General features: G+C 37.8%; 1 protein-coding gene across 1 annotated transcript; it reads right to left on the reverse strand.

Moving 5' to 3' along the window:
- Window positions 1–6,673: 6,673 nt before the first annotated feature.
- LOC106061253 (neuronal acetylcholine receptor subunit alpha-7-like) lies at window positions 6,674–13,686 on the reverse strand. The gene is made up of 4 exons (XM_056025457.1): window positions 13,386–13,686; window positions 8,713–9,338; window positions 8,094–8,226; window positions 6,674–7,018 (listed from the first exon to the last, which is right to left on the reverse strand). Exons 1-4 carry the CDS (start codon window positions 13,617–13,619, stop codon window positions 6,746–6,748), a joined length of 1,266 nt encoding a protein of 421 aa, XP_055881432.1. The 5' UTR covers window positions 13,620–13,686; the 3' UTR covers window positions 6,674–6,745.
- Window positions 13,687–21,635: the final 7,949 nt, after the last annotated feature.

Consider the following 21,635-nt stretch of genomic DNA (forward strand, 5'->3'; position numbering starts at 1 on the left):
TCTTGAGCGATTTCATGTGTTGCATTTGATTTTTTGGTCTGTGGAAGATATGAAAGGATAATCAGATCAATTCTAACATCGTATCTTACAATATCTATTTTTGTCAATGTTGTAGATTTCAGTATGCATTGTTTTCATTATAAAGTTGAGTCGAACACAAGATCATCTAATAATGATTGAATATCTAACGAAGCTAGTTTAAATAAACAAAACAATTAGAGTGATGAAAAACTAGAGGATGTAAAAAATGTTAAGCTATATTTAGAACAAAACATTTAAAAGTTACCTTTTGTTCCTGTACGAATCTATGAAGCACCAGAAGTGAAGCCAATATGGCACATAAACCTTCCACCAAAACTTCAAATAATAATATGGCAAGGTAAGGGATTGTTGATAAGCCTCTGGGCATCACTTCACTATAAAAGATGTATCATAATTTGAGAAACAATTCTAGGATATTTTTTCACTTTGTAAAACAAAATTATCTCTATTTCACAACAAAAGTAATACAGTTAAAATCTTGAAAATAAGTCAGAAGTCCTAATAGAATATGAGTCTAATATATTTCCAAGAAAACCCATGTTCGTATTTTAGTTGTAAATATTGTAGTTATAGTGTTCATTGGGCTCGTAAAGAAATGAAAGAAAACAGCATTAAAGAAGCAAAACAGCTCGAATGAAAGAAAACAGCAAGAAAGAAAAAACAGCAAAAAAGAGTCCTGAAGATCTCATTGTATGACCGTACAATCTAAACTTGCGTTTTTTTAACAGTGGTCAGAAGATCACCATGGGACTCAATCGCCAATGTAATCCTGCTTCGGATTCCCACGTTTGTAATAGGGGAAGGGGGAACAACCTTAAGCTAGGCCAATATATGGAAGAGACACTAATCGTGTCAAAAGACAGAGAGGAATGGAGAGAGTTAGACGGTAGACAGATCATGTGTGGGGCCCCAACGGTCCAACATACTAAGGCACAGATGACAACGAATTTATATGCTCTTCACAAAGCACAAAAAAGACTCGTAAGAAATATCCAGACCACCCACAGAGAAATAATTTTCCTGAGATAAAAATGTTTATATACGAAACTAGAAATGACTCTTATCTTATCTTACGGTATCTTATAATTTTAGACGTTCCTTTGAAAGAGAAAATAATGTGAATTTAATTTCAACAATATTTCAAATCTATTTAGGATGCATACATATTTCACTAACAATGAGCTTTGCATTCACAATATTCCCATATTTTATATTTAGCTATAATTTAAACCTTGTGGTAAATGTCCAACTTACCTGATCAACGTTATAAAAATTGCAGTCGAAGTCAAAATGGCTACCAAGTAGGACATCTTTTCACCTGTCTCAGCAGGTATCAGAAACACAAGCGGCACCAAAAGAGAGGTGAGAACCATCGGGAAAATCAGGACAATGACGTAATACACTGACCTCCTCTTGACCGTAAGATCCACTCGTGGAAAATCTCCATATTTTACATTTTTGTGCATGCTGAAAGAGTGATTCACCGTCTGCCACTCACCTGTTAGGTCAAAGATTCCATTGCTCTCAAATATATCACCTTTTATTCCCATAGGTGGATGAGGTAGGTTCATCGGATAGAGCCCAAATCCACATGTCTGAGTGTCAAAAGGATACTTGGTGAAGTCAACATGACACCTAAAGGACAAGTAATGGTGGCTAATCAAATGCAGCAGACCGTCAAAATCCAAAGTCAAAACATCTGCTAGTTGTAAGTAAAGAGAATCTTTGGCACCAAGAGAAACCACCAAGCGAGGTATCCAGACTGAAGAGGAGTCGATGTTAGTGAAATTCAAACCGCCAAAATCTTCTGGGTTCCACTGCAAGTTCGAGTCTCTCCACGATACACTCAGCAATATGATACAATTCATGATCTGGTGACAATATTATTTTATTAACGTTTTGAAAAGGTGGCAATTGGTAAATGTTACTGTTTGTCAATATATCAGTTTAATTATAAATTAAGACATTAATCTTTTAGTGGCCCCCGAAAGGAGAATAGACGCTATTAGTTTTGTGTGGTTTGTCTGTCCGTCTGTCCGTCCGTCCCTTTAATTCTCTTAAACTGGAAAAAAAAATGGAAACCTGATATCATGATATTTTAGACCATTCAAAGTTCTGATGCAACGGCTACTTTTTTTCTTTTCTGAAAACGAAAAATTTTATTTAAAAAATCAACTATGCAAGCAGTTTTTTTCATAGGAATACACCATTTTTTAAACTATTCACTATTAATAGTAACAAACAAGAGAGGCTATTCAGTAAGGGAGATTACTATTTTCCATATTTTCAACACATTTATGCTAACGGTTTTATATTTTTTGACAATTGTTTTTAAAATTGTCTAGTTAAGTTTAATAAGTTCTTCCATACTAACTAAACTTTCTTTGTAAACGTGTTCTTTGTATAGTTCATCGGACACAAATATTTCATTATTTTACAATTTAAAAAGTGTCTACTTTGCATTAATTGTCATAGATTTCCTTTGAACTGCTTTAATAATACGTGCATAATTTAATATCTATTAATGTCACACCTATCTGAACGAGATCACACTTACCTGTCCGACTTCGTCAATGTTTAGAATATCCATAATATAGACATGGATATCTAAACGTGTCTTGATATAAAAGCCCGAAAAATTTGGTGGTACTTTGTCAAGCACTGTGCTCCTGTTGAGTATCTCTCGGCGTAGTCGGGAGTAATCATTTAGATCTTGTTCACTTGAAATAGGTTGAATGAAGAGCGCTATGAATATTACATATGCAATGTATAGTATCATATTTGTTTTAGACTTCATTTGATTTATTTTAAACTTTCTTGTGATTCGATGTTGGTGAAAAAGATTCATTGGTTGAACTGGGTTTTTACGATACTTGGTCAATTAGCGTTCTTATAATGCCATAAAGTCACTCTGGTTGCTATGGCTGCATGGTCGTCTCGGGCAAAATGATATTTTAAATGAATCTCTAACAGAAATCACTCTAGGAATTCACTGCGATACTGAACATAATTAACATTTGAACTCGTGGACCATTGTGTTTACTTTGGGGCAATGTGATATGCTAAGATAATCAGCCATTAACAAATTATTTTAAATGGAAAGGAAATGTTTGGACACCCTTGACCCAAACAGTAGCTTTACGCAGAAGTTTACAAACAAAAGATAGGCCTACTCAAGTCGGACCTGGACTTTGGCCTTGAGCAGATCGGGGATGCAGACGTTATTATTAAGTTTCGCCAAAGCAGCACAATGTGTCTAGGTAGAATTGTGAGCATTCCTAGAGATGTGTGGAGCCATTTTTTTAAAGACTTATCACCTGGTTTATTTCTATTGATTTGTAAAGAGACAATTTTCGGCTTTCAATCAATCGCCTGTTCATAACTTTTACAAATGACTGCTTGGATATATCTCATGAACTATCATTTGTGAGGCATTTACAATATAGTCCAAACTAGTAGCGAGATAAAAATATAACAGTCAGTCTATCTATCTATCTATCTATCTATCTATCTATCTATACTAAAATATTTACATTCTTGTTTTGTTTTACACATTTTTAAAGTTCTTTCAGAATTGACGGGAGAGAATGACAGCGGACAAAGTCTGATCTCGAGATAGTTGTGATTTAAATCAAACGAGCTGTTTCTTAATTGCAATGAGTTATTTTTTATATTTTTTAGTTGTTGTTGTTTTGTTGTTGTTGTTGTTGTTTTGTTGTTGTTGTTGTTTTGTTGTTGTTGTTGTTTTCGTTATAGAGTGAATGTCAAGGCAGATAGAAAAAAAATCGTTTTTTATGCGTTTAGTACGCTCCTTTACAAATGAAGATTATCACATCCTAACCCAGACATCCTAGCTCAGACATCCTATTCCAGACATCCTATCGCAGACATTTAAACCCAGACATCCTACCTCCGACATTCTAGCCCAAGCATCCTAGCCCAGATATCCTAACCCAGACATTCTTTAGGACGGCATAGGATGACAGCGGGCAGAGTTCAAACTCTTAACCCTCGTGAAGATAGCTCGGAGCGCTGACCACACGACCAATCAGTCATCCCAATAGTAATAGTCTATCGACGTTAGAATTAACGTACTTTACGCATCCATCATACAGCCATGACACTCTACCGTTGTCAGCGATACACGTGAACAAATATACCCATGTCTCCTGCACATCCCTGGCCCCACCCATTCCCTGACGTATTGCATCCGGGTCACTGATTAACATAGTTGTAAGTAATAGCAAACATACACCTTTTAAAACAGTTTTTTAAATACGACGACCGAACAAAAATCGATTACTAAATGTAAAGTACCTACTAAACGCAAATCTCATGTAGTCTAACGTCTGCTAGATTAGGTCTTCAAGTACAGCGCTTCTTAATCTTATTTCTCCTCCCTTATTCTTTATAATCTTCAATTAACCCTCATCTCCATTGTTACAACTTTACACACTGTACAGTATCTTTTTGAGCGGTGGTTGTGTGGTAAAACGCTTGGCTACCTAACTGGAGGAAACCGGATCCAAATCCTGGTAAAGACTGGGATTTTCAATTTCGCGATCTTTAGGGCGCCTCTGAGTCCATCCTGCTCTAAGTTTAGGAAAAGTAAAGGTGGTTGGTCGTTATACTGACCACGTGACACCCTCATTGACTATGGACCACAGATACAAATAACCTTTATATAATCTGCCCTATAGGAGAACTTACTTGCTGTGTTTCTTTCGGTTTTATATTTGTTTTGTGGTTTTAGTTCTTGTATTATAGGTACACTTTACAATATAAACGAGAAATATTCCACTCTGCTTCACTTTTAATAAAGAATGGTCCACAGTCAAGTCTCTGTTACTAAACTATGGTGTGTCGCTAAACAAAATAAGTTCCTTACAACACACATTAATGTTCAACTTTTGTGTACTCGTTTTCTATGTGTGCATTTGTGGTTTTTACCTAAAGCTCAAGATGTTGCGGCATTGTATGGACCAGTCACCAGTGTTTCCCAAACCTTTTCATTAACTGAACACTTGGCACATTCTGAGTATTTAGCGGAACACTGCTTATTTTTTTAGAAACATTAATTCACGTGGTGGCCTACTAGTTAGTTACCACAGTAGTTCGTGGAACACATATTCAGGACTCACGGAACACTATGTTTCCGCGGAACACAGTTTGGGAAACACTGATATAGGCTAAGGGTGAAATGCGTTAACCTGGATGAGCCATCAAGTACATCGACAACTGTTGCTACTGGCCGAAAATTATACAAGTGAAGGTTGCATGCGACTTATGGATGGTGTATTAGAAAACTATAGCACGCACCAGGACAAGACTTAATGACCAGTCCTGGATTTACCTATAGGCCCCCAAAAATGATGGGAATACGGCCTTATGTTGATTACAAAGGGCCCAATATCTCAAATAGCTTAGGACATTATCAAGTCTAAATCCGGCCCTGTTAATGATTATTATCAATTAACTTTATTATTATGGACATTCTATTTCAATCAGTACCTACTGTCTCCTCGGCCCTCTACTGTTCACTTGCCCACTTTTACACAAACACACACAACCCAATCCAACAACAAATGACAAGCATATATATATATATATAATGACACCTCACTTTCAAGGGAAGTTGATAACCGTCTGGCCAGGGCTAGTAGCGCTTTGGGACGCCCTCAGGCGAGAGTTTGGCGGAATAAATCGCTCCGCCTGCCTACAAAAATCAATGTCTACGAGGCGGTGGTTCTCTCAACCCTTCTATCTGGCTCTGAGACATGGACACTATACAGAAAACAACTAAGACTTCTTGACCGCTTTCACCAAAGATGCTTGCGCTCCATCATGGACATACGGTGGCAAGACCGCCGGTATGGACAGTATAGAGGGATCTCTTATGATCCGGCAGTTACGCTGTGTAGGGCACGTATCCCGTATGGGAGACGAACGTATGCTAAAGGCAGTCTTTTTTGGTGAGCTAAAAGGTGGTCGACGTAACAGAGGCGCCACACGGAAACGCTTCAAAGACCAGATTAGGCGTCAACTTTCCTTGGCTGACATAGAAGAGAGCACCTGGTTGCATGCGGCCTCAGAACGAGACAGCTGGAGGTCACTCACGAAGGCCGCGGGATACACATTTGAGATCAAAAGAAAATCCGCTGCCGAGGACAAACGCAGACGGTGAAAAGAAAATCGAAATCGAACACCGGTGGGCCATGGTTATGCCTGCTCTGGATGTGGCAAAATATGTAAGTCACAGCTGCTGCTGCGCAGCCACGAGAAATACTGCACTTCTCACTAATCTTCGGACTCGAAGACAAGCCTTATATATATATATAAAGAAAAGAAGAAAGAAAACATCAAGAAAACAAAGCAAGAAACAGAAAGTAAAAAAAAAATATCTATACCTATTACTTTCTTACTTACGATTTTCTTTTTATTCTTCAAAATGTTTGTAGATAATTAGGTCAGATTAGCGTTTTCCAAAGTGCCATGATAGTAATAAATATTTCAGTTGTTTTTTTTTTTGTTTTTTTCGATTTCACAAGAAAGACAAGTGACGCTTAAAATGGAAATTTGAATACGCAACCTTAAGGAAAAATGATTATTAGCACTCTAATAATATCATATAAAATCATTTTTAAAAAATCAGAAACCAAATATTTTTATTTGATTAGAAAGAAAAAAAAAGGCTATTAAGGTTTTATAATCCAATTGTTGGTGCATCTGACAGCCAGTCCGTGGCGCCGAAGAGCGCCCCGAGCAAAACCACTTCCATGAAAGTGAAGAGGAAGAAAAAGAGCTTGTCCCATTGGTTGGAGGTAAGACAGAAGTTATTTGGCGCCAACTTTGATTTCATTGTCGTGTTTTCGAGTTCTGATTGTAGATCTTGACTGAGACGTTGCTGTTCCGAGACTGTAACCAGTGGTGTCACTTTACCTCTTTTTCTGGAAGATCTACACTCGCATCCGTTTGTCTGGAGAAGTACCAGTCAAATAAATTACTGCGCCATAAAGCTTGGATATACAACATTTTAAAATAGGAAAGCATAAAAAATACTTTAAATAAAATCAAAGCACATATTATGTTTAGTTGTATAAATTAGCTTGGATTATTCATGTACTTAAATTATTATAGATCTAGATTCTAGACTAACAACCATCAAACTGCGCGATTTATATCTTTAACCAATTGTTTTGTTTAGCGCTATTTCATGCTTTAAGCTTTCTCAATACGCTATGACCATATCACTTCTCTGGATCAGTGGGGGGGGGGGGGGGGGAGAAAGGGATATTTGGGTGGATTTTTACCGTAATTGGATTTTAAAATCATTTCCATAAAATAAGGGAGGGGAACGACCTGAATTCGATATCGTGTTAACTACTCCTCGGGACGACGTGCTAACCACTATGCTAGTAAGGTACTTATGAGTATAACTACAGGTGATTGTATAGGTTATATCAATTTAGATCTGCAACCTATAAAGGGGATCAATTCAGTTTATACCAACACTTCAGTGAAGTACAATTTCTTTCCCTTGCTTGAGATACCAAACAAAATAATTATTTACTAATATTTAATTAACTATTGGTTAATTTTTCATGGTGCATGTACAAGAAATAACTATGCAAAGTTTCAGCTTGATCTGAGACAGTAAAGTAAAGTTCCCTTTTCAGACCGTGTGGTCTATAGGGCAGATGATGTAAAGGACATCTGTTTTTGCGGCCTACTGCTAACGAGGGTGTCATGTGACCAGCACAACGACCAACCGTCTTTACTTTTCACCAATTAATGTCAGATACCCATTAAAGCTGGGTGGACTCAAAGGCGCCCAAGGACCCCCCAATTAAAAATCCCGGTCTTCACCAGGATTCGACCTCCGGTTCGGAAGCCAAGCGCTTTACCACTCAGCCACCGCGCCTCCGATCCGAGGTAAGGTGTCGGAGAAATAACGTGTACAAACTTTTTACTAGACACACAGACAGACAGACAGAGTTAATATAAGCTTTGTAAAAAAAAAAAATGGCTTACTCTTCACAAAAGAAAGTTACCTGTTTTTTCTCTTTGTGGTACATGTTGACGACAAATAAAGTTGCCAGATTGGCCAGGAGACCTTGCACAAAAACACCAATTAGTAGGAGAATTAAATAGGGCGTACTAGACAAGTTGCGTGGCATGACGTTACTGAAAGAACAAATAAAATTACAATTTAGAATTCAATATAATACATTTATTTTCTTTACGTCTATTTTTCAGAGACAGAAGAGTTAAGTTAAACAGACTTTTACTACAGAAGAGTTAATTTAAAGCAGATTTTAACCACATATGATCTACTAGTCGACCGGCGGCGTAGCACACGCCGCTATTTTGCAGGGCCGGCCTTAGGCGCCTGCAAACTATGCGACCGCAGTGGGCCCCGCTCTAATTCAAGGTGTAGAAATTATTAAATTAAACCATAGACACATAGACTAAACTATATACCACAATGACTGAGCTTCCAACCACTCTGAGTCGGAAACTCACGGACTAAACAATCTTCCCTGCTAAAGTCGACATTAATTGAGCTGACGACCAGCTCACATTTCATCGCGATTTTCGAGTTCATTATACGAGTCCTATTTAATGTCTAAATTTACAAAGAGCTTAAAACAAAAATAAACATCCACTCACCCGACAAAGCTTGAGAATATCGTCAGAGAGGTAAAGAGCGTGACGAAAAAGGAAATTTTTTCGCCACCTCCTGGAGGTATGAGGAACACAAGTGACATCATCGCCGACGTCAGAATCAACGGGGCGATGATCATCAAAATGTAATATTCAGGGCGACGCTGCACCTTGATGCTGTAAATAGGAAACGACTGGTTGTTTGCGTCGCCCCGCGATTTCCCATCGTAGGAGATCAGTCTCCATTCCCCGTTGGTGATGTAAGGAGCAAGGTCCAAGTTGTATTTCTTGATAAAGTAAGTTATATTGACAGTGTCCCAAAAGTCCACGAAAGCCATGAATCCGAGTCTGCATATTTGAATGTCGAAGGGATATTTCCGGAAGTCAATGCCGCACCGGAAGGTGACGTAAGTTTCAAAATGAAACTTAACATCTCCTGTGGAAGTGACGTACGCCCATTCAGGAAAGTCTAGATGTAACCGTTCCCCGAAACCCACAACAATAACGATATATGGCGTCCATAGAAACTGGGTCTCAATGTTTACTTTTGTAATGTTGTTATAGATGGAAGGATCCCAGGCAAGATACTGTTGAGGCCACTCTACCTTCATAGACATGCAGATAGTCATCAACTGAAATGTAGGAATGCACATGATTTAAACACTAGTTCCACCTCGTGCATCTGTTGCACCAAGGTAAAGTTTAAAATTGCACTCCCTTGCGTTAAGGATCAGTACCAGGTGACCAAGCTTCGCGAATAGACATCCCTTAACGTGGTAGACAACTTCACATATCTGGGAAGCATAGTATCGAATGCCGTATTGCTTTAATGGGAGGTGGATTTGTTATCATTTGTGATATATATATATATATATATATATATAAGAATTATATACAAGAATTGCTCGCTTAAGAGTATAGGATTGATTTCAAAACCTATTTTTTCCTGCCTCAACATTTCACTTACTAGTTGTTAAAAGAAAGATAATAAGTAATTATGAGAATTTCACGAGTGTACTTTGTTAGTTTCTTCTTCTTTCTAATTGTCCCAAGTGTTGAGTCTATGACTCTTGGAACTCTAGGCCTATGGAAGCTTGTCCTAAGTGTTGAGTCTAAGACTCTTGAAACTCTAGGCCTATGGAAGCTTGTCCTAAGTGTTGAGTCTAAGACTCTTGAAACTCTAGGCCTATGGAAGCTTGTCCTAAGTGTTGAGTCTAAGACTCTTGAAACTCTAGGCGTATGGAAGCTTGTCCTAAGTGTTGAGTCTAAGACTCTTGGAACTCTAGGCCTATGTAAGCTTGTCCTAAGTGTTGAGTCTAAGACTCTTGAAACTCTAGGCCTATGGAAGCTTGTCCTAAGTGTTGAGTCTAAGACTCTTGAAACTCTAGGCCTATGGAAGCTTGTCCTAAGTGTTGAGTCTAAGACTCTTGAAACTCTAGGCCTATGGAAGCTTGTCCTAAGTGTTGAGTCTAAGACTCTTGGAACTCTAGGCCTATGGAAGCTTGTCCTAAGTGTTGAGTCTAAGACTCTTGAAACTCTAGGCCTATGTAAGCTTGTCCTAAGTGTTGAGTCTAAGACTCTTGAAACTCTAGGCCTATGGAAGCTTGTCCTAAGTGTTGAGTCTAAGACTCTTGAAACTCTAGGCCTATGTAAGCTTGTCCTAAGTGTTGAGTCTAAGACTCTTGAAACTCTAGGCCTATGTAAGCTTGTCCTAAGTGTTGAGTCTAAGACTCTTGAAACTCTAGGCCTATGTAAGCTTGCCCTAAGAGTGGAGTCTAAGACTCTTGAAACTCTAGGCCTATGTAAGCTTGCCCTAAGAGTGGAGTCTAAGACTCTTGGAACTCTAGGCCTATGTAAGCTTGTCCTAAGTGTTGAGTCTAAGACTCTTGAAACTCTAGGCCTATGTAAGCTTGCCCTAAGAGTGGAGTCTAAGACTCTTGGAACTCTAGGCCTATGTAAGCTTGCCCTAAGAGTGGAGTCTAAGACTCTTGAAACTCTAGGCCTATGTAAGCTTGCCCTAAGAGTGGACTCTAAGACTCTTGGAACTCTAGGCCTATGTAAGCTTGTCCTAAGTGTTGAGTCTAAGACTCTTGAAACTCTAGGCCTATGTAAGCTTGCCCTAAGAGTGGAGTCTAAGACTCTTGGAACTCTAGGCCTATGTAAGCTTGTCCTAAGTGTTGAGTCTAAGACTCTTGAAACTCTAGGCCTATGTAAGCTTGCCCTAAGAGTGGAGTCTAAGACTCTTGAAACTCTAGGCCTATGACAGCTTGCCTTAAGTGTTGAGTCAAAGATTCTTGAAACTCTAGGCCTATGTAAGCTTGCCTCCATCTGCCTGTCTGAACAAACTTCTGTCTGGGAAAAATCCAAGCAGATGTCAATTATTACATCCCTATTACCTATTATCCCAAGGCGCTCGGATCAGTAGCGAGGCCGATGGCCGAGAACATCAGGGAAACTCCCCCATAGTTCTTCTCTGTACCTCATCAGCAGCGCAGGTGTCTGCCATAAAAACGGTCCTTTATGGATAGGGACATGATAGTAGGGGCTTTTTCTATCCCCACCAGTTTTTGGATTCTCCAATGGGTGTTCTTTTTCGCTTCAGTATTGGCCTACTAGTCTCCTCTAACGACTTTGTTAGTTTCAGTATTTATAAGAGAGTGTGTGTTGAGACTAGGTAAAAGTGAAACATTTAGATGGATATATTGTGTGTTCCGGATTTAGAAAGAATGAAAATAAGCTACGAACTTTTTAAACCTTGTTTTATTTTTAGTTTTGTTGTATTTGCATAAAATATACATGTTTAGTAACTTAGTGCTTTTTTAAACAAATGTGCACGCATTTTGGAAAAGCTATTTGGTGATTACAATATATTCTAATATATATTCTGGTAATTTTACATTTAGCGACATCTATATTATAAAGTAGAATGTGAGGGGTATGTATGTATGTATGTATGTATGTATGTTACTTATAGACATCAAAACCGCTTGACCAATCATGATAAAACTAGGCAGGAATGTTCCTTGGGTACCAACTTAGACCGTAGTGTATGTATTGTAGCCCTAAAACAAACTTAAGACCCTCAAAAAAAAATAAAGTTGTCCGACTCTATTACAGCTATAGTATTTTATGGATCTAGGCCATGTCTACAATGTTGACATGAGAAAAGATAGAAAGGATTTAGACCTAGATCTAATTTTAAGAAATACACTTTGCGCAGATAGTTTTTTACTTTGACACATGAAAAGACAAAAGAAGATCCATTGATTTCATTATATAATAAAATTAACCTTCAATTTTGTGTTTCAAAAGCATTTTTTACATTAATTAGTTCCTTATATCTGTGATTACAGATTTCCTGACGAACATTCTTTCATTAGACAATTCCGTAATGAATCGCGTACTAAATATTAATTCGTTTAATTGTTTACTTTATAATCCCATCCCTAGATCTAAAACTCTAATTCAACTCTAAGATGATAAAACTTCTCTTCGAACAGATAGTTTTATACTTTAACACATAAACATATTAATTAAAGTCCATTCATTTCATATTTTGATCAAATAAACATTCAAATTTGGTTTTCTAAAGCTACATTCGTTTACGAAAGCTGCGAAGCCGAGTTGAGATAGGCCTAGATCTATATTCATTCATGAATCGCGTACTAAACATTATTTCGTTTAATTATTCACCTTATAATCCCATTCATTTAACAAAGCTATCGCTCTTTTCGTTTTTAATAGATAAGAATGTATCGACTTCCTTCGAGTAAACCCATTTTCTCAAAACTAATTTTATTTTCGTAGCGAAACAGAAATAACGTGAAAGGATCATTAGCTACGTTTAACATACATCTAAATCTAATCCACTAGATTATCCAAAAGCATTTTTTACATAAATTAGTTCCTGATATCTACAGATTTCCTGGCGAACATTCTTTCATTAGACATTACCAAATGGTTACACATTAACACATCTCTCTTCTGAGGTCTGAGTCTATTCCTAGGCCTAGGTCTAAAACTCTTACTGAACTCTAAGATGATAAAACTTCTTTTCGCAAAGATAGTTTTATGCTTTAACACATAAACATACTAATTATTGTCCATTCATTTCATATTTTAATCAAATTAACATTCAAATTTGTTTTTCTAAAGCATTTTTAATACATTCGTTCGCTGTTCGCTAAAGCTGCGTAGCCGTGTTGAGATAGGCCTATATAAATTCATTCATGAAAAAAGGTCACGCATGCGCAGCACAGAACTCTAGATTAGTGTAGATTTAGATCTACGTCTACTTTATACTTTAATACTTTATACACATGAACATACAAAATTTAGTCTATTCATCTCAAATTTTAATCAAATATATGTAGGCCTACAAGCAAATGTTTTAATTTGAAAAAAAAAATGGATTTAATTAAGCCTATTAGCTATTTTGATTTGATAGCTTCATTCACACTATTTTTACATTGACACATTCGCTTTACTTATTACAGTATTATTTCGTTTAATTGTTTACAAAACACTCTCAGTGACTACATCGACAGTAATGCGCAAATAAAGACCCGCGGGTCGCGGGTAACATATGTCTAGTCTTTTATAAAAACAACATTTATTTGATCAAAGTCCATTACATCCCTTACCAGTCTTATATTAGTCTATTCTGTGACGCCACTTACCTGTCTGACTTGGTCTATGTCCATAACATCAAACAGTAACAGATTGTAGGTCATGTTGAAATTTCTCGCCGAATCGACAATTTCCGGAGGGACTCGGTTAACGACGGCGACTCTCGAAAGGATGTCTTTCCGCAAACTGGCGTAAGCGTCAATGTTCGAACCATTGTAGCTGTATGCTGTGTTCATGAAGATCAACTCACTTGTGAAATAGATCGTCGACACCCATCCTAGCATTTTGTATGCCCTGTGTCTTTATGTTAAACCTAACTACCAATAGAACAACATGCAAAACATCAGTGTTGAAAATTTTGGTTTGACACTTTCGTTGTACAATATTGGCTTTATCGACAGGTCGGGGAAGCCTCATTGTTTTGAACTGAATGGAGACATTAATGCTTTGTGCACAGCTTCAAGGTATTTGTCCAGGACTTGGGGGAGGAGAAAGTTTGAGCCCCCAAAACCCTCACTCACATGAAGTTTGATCCGCGGCTTCATTTCACGTTGTTTTTTTTTTTTTTTTCTAACTACTTTAGGATCGGATAAAATAAAAGGTGGCGTATTATTCAGACAGAGCAAACATCCAGACAAGGACAGGCTAGTTCAATCAAATTAAAATAAGGTCCATCAATGGTTCTAAATTCTACATATTAAAATGCGTACAGCAGTTTTAAGCCAGTCAAGATCAATAAAGCTAATCATTCTTCAGTCATGAAAGGTAAAAAAAAAAAAATTAATGCAATTTGCCTCTTTCCAATCATAGAGATATACAGAATAGTCACAACATCCTTATTGATGTAGTTCAAACAATAGGTAAACATGTTTCAGAAGCAATTAACGACACATCTAACACTAAATGTACGCAATGCACTGGACATTATTTTTACAAGTAAAACTAAAAAAGATTTAAATTAAGGCAATCTCTTCAATTCCGAAAGTTAAGGATGAGTCCAGTGTGTTGGCTACGCAAACCCAGTTCCGACATGCACATTTTTCCACTCCTGATGCAGACCAAACATCCGCCGAGGTCTATTTCAGTTTTCTTAACGTCTTCTGTGCCTGTCCTCTACCACAAGGCCTTTTTTTCTGGGCCTCAAATGTGTGTCCCGCGGCCTTAGTGATACAGATTTAAATACAATCACACAAGTAATCAGTAGATAATTGCATTTAAAATTTGAGCTTTGTCGATATTTTTACACAAAAATTTATAGAGTACTCTCCTCTTTGCATTGTTTCAGAATTTCAAGAAAGATGTTTACATGATTTAAACAATAACATTTAGAAACGGAGATTTAAAAAAAAAAAGTCTTTTGTGGAGGCTGTATAAGGTAACTATTAGGTCATGGAATAGTTTGTCTAAGCCAAGCAGGAAAACCAATGACTTGGCAAAATTTAAGTCCTTGGTTAACATGCATGGCTAGATTGACCTAGGAACACGCATAGGACGTAATCATTTTCTTTTTTTGAAGTAACGTCTGTATTTTATAAGAGAAGATAAGAAAGAAAAACGTCTGAAAATAAAAAGATAAAGATAGGAAAAATAGTTTGTAAGAAATAGCTCAACTTAACAATGTCAAGGGCGATATATTGAAAGGTCACTGTTGCCAACTAAATATTATTAATTACTTTGTCCTGCAAGCGAAAGAACTTAAAAAATTTATTTTTTAGTGCTAAAATGTTTAACTATATATTTCTTGTAAAACATATATCTTATCAATAGTTCCTATTTTCCGGTGCACTATATTCACCAAAAGATATTTATAGTTATTCGCCATAGGTGAAAATTTCCTATAAAAAAACTTTAACAAATCTATTTTTTAAATAACAATCGGAATCCAAGTTATGCGCATGCGTAGAACATGAAAACAACAGCATGCATAAATTGATTCATTAGCTTGGTTTTAAACCTAGTCAGATAAAGCGAATTGTTCTCAATCAAAGTGCCTTAAGTTATGATCGCATATGGGTCTCATTAGCGCTTCGGGAGATGCCATATGTCTCATTATTGCATGGAACATCTCCCGTTAGCTTAGTATATTTTCCATATAAAACAAAATTAACTTATTACGAGAAATCGATTATATAATTGGTTAATTATTTGATGGAATCAAGTGCGTCATTGAGAAAGAATAATTTTGTAACGTTTCAACTTAATCCGAGATTAGGCAGAGGGAGAAGGAATGTGTTAGAAGATTTTGACCAGATTGAGTTAATATAAGCTTAGTCAAAAGTCTGATGTGAAAGTTCAAGAGGAGAAGACTACCTGTGACGTGAAACGGAAAAGATTTGTATATGTTTTCGTAGGTTCCATCCATATAGTTCTATCTTTAGATTTCCATTTGTCTTGTATCTACATATTTCTAATTTCAAGTTCAATATGCGTACATTTCAAAATACAGGTTATAATTTGTTTTATTTTAACAGAAGTAGGATCAAGATTATTCCACGTTGAACATCAATAATTTTATATGCAAAAAAGTTACCCTTGCGATCTATGGGGCAGGCCATCTGTTTCTGCGGCCCACGGTTAACGAGGGTGTTATGTAGTCAGCACAACGACCAACTGCCTTTTGTTTTCCCAACTAATGTCAGGTACCCATTTGAGTTGGGTGGACTCAGAGGCGCCCTAAAGATCCGAAAGTAAAAATCCAAGTCTTCACCAGGATTCAAACCCAGGATCCCCGTTTTTTTGGAAGCTACCGCGCCTCTCTAACTCTTTTTAGTTGTACCTAAATGCTTGGTGCTACAAACTAACGACCGAGTATTAAAAATTACTATGCTTTTTTTTTAAATTAAAAGTCTCAATTTAGTTAGCTTTAATATCGATTCCTTGCTTAATAATAAATTGGTTTAAATTGTATATTTATGAACTTTATTTCACCAAATCATGTTTTGGAGAGTTCCAGTTTAAGACAAAAACAACGTTTCATTGGGAGTTACCTTGTTTGTGGTCCAATGTATTTAAGAATACCAAACCGCGTACTTGTTAATTAATTTGTTCTACTTATCATACTTTTGTGGGGCGTGGTGGCTAAGTTGATTCCGAACCTGACGTCATGGGTTCGAATCTCGGTGTAGACTGTGATTTTGAGCTTCAGGATTTTTAGGGCCCAGTGAATCCACCCAATTTTAATGGGTACCTCACTTAAGTTGGGAAAAGTAAAGGCTGTTGATAGTTGTGCAGGTCACATGACACCCTGCTCGTTAGCTTTTAGTGAAAGAAAGAGATGATCTAAACTTCATCGCAAGGTCTGAAATTTCTGAAAGTAAACTCAGAATGATTAATGTAACTTTTGGAAAACTAATAGGAAACATTAGTTTAAAAAGAATTGTGTGTAAAATGCTTGCAACTATGGCTGTATGGTTTTCGTTTGGCTTACAGACAAAAGGTAATATGAAAATAGGTAATAGACTCAATGGTGTATAAAAAAATGGCTGGCTTATCTAGTGGTATGCGCTTTGGGCTTTCATCATAATCGTCCACAGCTAGAACGAGACCAATCGTTATAAAAGGCCTGCATTCTGATCTGCCACGTCGCAACCTGTGGATAGTTTAGACCAATGACTTGTTACCAAGTCACAGGCTGGGATGTAGCAGGTCAGTGAAGCTTTCTATAACGAGTGATCTCGGTTCGAACCAGCTTTCGTCCATCCTGCAGGAGCCCTGAGCTTTTCTGAAGGAACCACTGAAACCTGAAAAAAACAAAACAAATAACGAAGTAAAAAAAAAACATTTATTGTCTCAACCTGTGGGTCGCGACCCCTTGAGGGGTTCATTGACGATTTGTCAGGGGTGGCCTAAGACCATCGAAAATATGGATTGTATTTTGTGTATTCTTCTATTGCTGTGTTTGTATGCGGGGGGGGGGGGATCGCGGCAGAGTGGGGGATAGTAAAAAGGGGTCGCCGAGCTTAAAAGGTTGAGAACCGCTGGCCTAGACTTTCTCCTTCCTTAGAGCATCATGTCAATGTCTTTTTTTTTTATCTATTTTTCTGTTCTCATCAACTAATAGTAAGTGTGCAATGATTTAATAAAGATCGACGACACCGATTCCTACTGGTTAAATTGTGGAATCGATATAAATCCACTGTTAATAATGGAGTCGCTGAAATCGCTTCTAGATAAGCGATTTGGCGACGGGTTTCAGAGCATTGGTTATTGATCTCCAGAGTGGGGAGGAAGGGGAGAGGAGGGACGGTAGCGCCATTAAACAAATTCAGCATGGACATTGATGTTGAATGCCTTTTTTTTTTTTGTTTAATGTTCACCAAACCATGATGTGCATCATTAAATATAAAGTGTTCAATCCACAGGTCTTGGTAAATATGTACTTCATCTAATGGCTCCAACTGTAATGTCGTTAAATCTGATTGGTTGATTTGTTTTTACTTACGTCACGTGAGGTAGAGTGCGTTGTATTGCGTACGGTAGTAATCGAGTATATTATCCCGTGGAGAGTTCTTTATCTGAAGTCATTGGACTGACTGGACAGAAGAAAGGAATAAGAGGGTTACCACAAGGGTACATGTCACCAGGTGCTTAGGGATAGCGTGGGTTACTGAAGGTCAGTAGAGCTCGCCCTGATTGCAAATAAACACTACATCTATAGAACAAGTAAAGGCATATAAATATCTAGGCGTTATCATCATCAACAAGCTTTCATGGGAAGACCACCTTGGAACTCTGACAAAGAAAACAGCCCAGCGACTCTTTTTTCTATACAAACTCAACAGTTTTAAATTAAACAAGAAGATCCTTGAGAGATTTTACGGCGCGACTGTACAAAATCTGCTAACATAGGGAATAAGTTGTTGGCAAGGCAACGCCTCATCTAAACTGTTGCAACGTCTAGAAAACATCATTAAAAAAGCATCAAAAATTACACACACATTACCACATTTAAAGGAACTTTTTGAACAAACGTGCCTAAGAAAAATCGAAAAAATCTTGGAAGACAACGGCCTCCCGCTCCATCAGAACTACGCTAGGTCGTCGCGAAGTGGGCGACTGCTGTCAATCAAAACAAGAACGGAGCGGTACAAAAACTCATTCGTACCTCACTCGGTCAGACTCTATCACCGCCACTCATTGATCAGGGAACATGAAATGCACCAAGATACCTGTTAGTAGTCGCTGAATGAACTGTTTATGTTGTCTGTTGTATTTATGTGTATTTTTCTGTTGTGTTGTCTTTATATGAGAAACGAGTCCTTGTAATCACAACAAATTTCCGTAAGGATCAATAAAGCAGTCTTAGTCTTAGTCTTAGTCTTAGAGAGCCTGGCTTATAAAGGTGTGTATGTCGTGGGCTATGTACAAATAAATGAATACAGAGTTCAAAAACTGGAGTCACAATGTTTCCTGTCCACTTGCTTTCTAATTGTCTTACCTCGGTGTGCTTCTTTCTCAGAACTTGATTTTTACAAGTCTCTACCTCTTGATCTCACTTAGTCTCCCTGGTTTTGCTCTATCCTTTTCTCTGTCCCTTTCTCTGTCTCTCTCGTCTTTCTCTGTCTCTCTGGTCTTTCTCTATTCTTTTCTCTGTCTCTCTAGTCATTCACTAGCACTTTCTCTGTCTCTCTGGTCTTTCTCTAGCACTCTCTCTGTCTCTCTGGTCTTTCTCTAGCACTCTCTCTGTCTCTCTGGTCTTTCACTAGCACTTTCTCTGTCTCTCTTGGTCTTTCACTAGCACTTTCTCTGTCTCTCTGGTCTTTCTCTATTCTTTTCTCTATTCTTTTCTCTGTCTCTCTGGTCTTTCTCTATTCTTTTCCCTGTCTCTCTTTTCTTTCTCTATTCTTTTCTCTGTCTCTCTGGTCTTTCTCTATTCTTTTCTCTGTCTCTCTGGTCTTTCTCTATTCTTTTCTCTGTCTCTCTGGTCTTTCTCTATTCTTTTCTCTGTCTCTCTGGTCTTTCTCTATTCTTTTCTCTGTCTCTCTGGTCTTTCTCTATCACTTTCTGTCGTTCTCATTCTCTCTTATCTTCTTGTCTTCTTTTTCTCTCTGTGTCTCTCATCTTATTCTGGCTCTCTACCACTCTTTCTCTTTCCCTCTCTCTCTCTCACTGTCTCACTCCCTCTATGTTTACCTCTTTGTTTCGCTTTTTTTGCCGCTCTCCGTATCTCTCTCTCTCTCACACAACTTAGCAAGTGCAACCAGATTACATTTAAGTTTAGTGGAGTTGAGAGAAGCTTTATTCCCCAAATGTATGTTAAGTCTAGGATAAGTTTGTCAAAAAGAACCGACTCTCGCAAACACACATAGACTTACACACACACACACACATATACACACACACACACACATATATATATATATATATATATATATATATATATATATATATATATATATATATATATATATATATATATATATATATACACACACACAACAACAAAAAATACATGTCTTATAAACTTAAAGGAAGCACTTAACCTCAATGAATGGGATGAAGAATTGAATCATTGGTCATTATTGACTCACACAAAACAAGACAGTGACGACCATGAAGCAAGACGCCTACTTCTGTGCCTTGGTCCCAGTTCAGCACACACCATGGCCGCAAGTGTGCAGGTCAGAATTACAACATTGTCATCTCCTTTATTCTGTTAGTTCCGTCGGCTAATTCACGGCATGGGCGTTGAAGGTTCATCGGTGATGGAAGGAGCGACAGACGGCACGGGGCGTGTTCTTCATGAAACCATCAACACTGTTCTGTGACGCTTTCTCCTCCTGTCATCTGTAATCACCAGGGGCTTCTGCACTTTCACCCTTCTTTCTACTATTGTTGTGTATAGCATCTGCAATCCGGGACCTTTCCTTTATGCTCACTCTCCATATGGATCTATCCAGTGCCACTTTATCCCAACTGTTAGTGTCGATTTTGAAGAGCTTCAGGTCGCGTCTGCATACATCAGTATATGTTAGAAGTGGACGACCAGCGGCTCTCCTGCCTTCTGTTAGATGACCATTCAGAATGTCTTGTGGAAGTCGACCTACTGGCATTCTACGAACGTGGCCAAGGCAGCCAAGGCGTCTGCTTTGATAACAGAGCGGATGTCCTGGCATCCTGCTCTTCGTAGCACTTCCTCATTGGTTATTTTATCTTGCCACCTTATTTTAAAGATACGCCTTAAGCATCGGGGATGGAAGATTTCCCTGCCATGAATAGGCTGACCATGTTTCACTTCCGTATAGCAGAGTGCTCATCACTCAGGGCCGGTAGATTAAGGCGTTAGTATTGTTAGTCAGCAAGGTATTGTCCCACACTCTTTTCTGCAGCCGTGACATGGTACCCGTTGCCTTGGCTATCCTGTTACTGATGTCTTTATCCAGTAGAACATGTTGGATATCATGGAGCTAAGATAATAGGAATAGTTAACGATTTCCAGTGGTTGGCAGTTAATGGTTACGTTACGAGCAGTATTTGTGTTCTGAACTAGTATTTTAGTCTTGCTTTGACTAATATTTAAGCCAAATTCTGGCAAGCAGCAGATAGTTTGTCAACCAGGGCCTGAAGCTGAGTAGTAGAGTCAGCCACAATAGCTGCATCATCAGCGTAGCGGAGTTCCCTGATAAGTACTTTACCTTCCTAGATTTGTTGTTTTTTCCTCAACCTTGATACATTGAAGAGTTTTCCAGATGATCCTGTATGGAAAAATACACTTTCGTTGCATAATACAGTAGGCAGCAGAAGTATGTGCCAAACTGAGTAGGTGCGAGCACACAGTCCTGCTTGTCACCACCACTGACATCAAAACGTGCTGATTGAGTTCTGTTAAATTTCACTGTTTTGTTTCTGAAGTTTACATGCAAATAAAGTATGCAACTTTAGGAAGTGAGGGGTAGGGTGACCAACCACACATTTTCTAGAAAATCGACATGATTTTAAAATGTGTGTAGTAAAAAAGCTGGACAATACTTTACATATATTTAAACAATAATATGCTTTATTGTTAAAGTCGACATTTAAATGTCTTAGCCTCAGCTTTTTTTGGTGCGTAACTTGCTTTCGATCTAGTTTATTTTTATGAAATTAGTTTGATCTGTCTATCCGTCCTTCCGACTGGTCGTCCATCCCGTTTAGATCTCAAAAAAAACAGAATAGATATCATAATATTTTAGATATATCAAATTTGTGATGCAACGTATCCTTTGTTATCGAAGCGAAAAGGTGATTTTTTAAGATTAAGTATTCAAAGCATTTTTTTTTGTAATAAAAATACACAAGTTTACTATTATTGAGTATTCTAT

Source organism: Biomphalaria glabrata, chromosome 4 (genome assembly GCF_947242115.1).
Source record: "Biomphalaria glabrata chromosome 4, xgBioGlab47.1, whole genome shotgun sequence".
Classification (NCBI taxonomy): Eukaryota; Metazoa; Mollusca; class Gastropoda; family Planorbidae; genus Biomphalaria; species Biomphalaria glabrata.

Bases quoted from the DNA above. Each gene is read 5' to 3' on its own strand.
- LOC106061253 (XM_056025457.1), bottom strand. From the start codon at position 13,619: ATGCTAGGATGGGTGTCGACGATCTATTTCACAAGTGAGTTGATCTTC. The intron at 8,227-8,712 runs GTGAGTGGATGT...TTGTTCTTTCAG, and splicing joins ATATTCTCAAGCTTTGTCGG to TAACGTCATGCCACGCAACT. The intron at 7,019-8,093 runs GTAACTTTCTTT...GTACTTCTCCAG, and splicing joins ACCACAAAGAGAAAAAACAG to ACAAACGGATGCGAGTGTAG.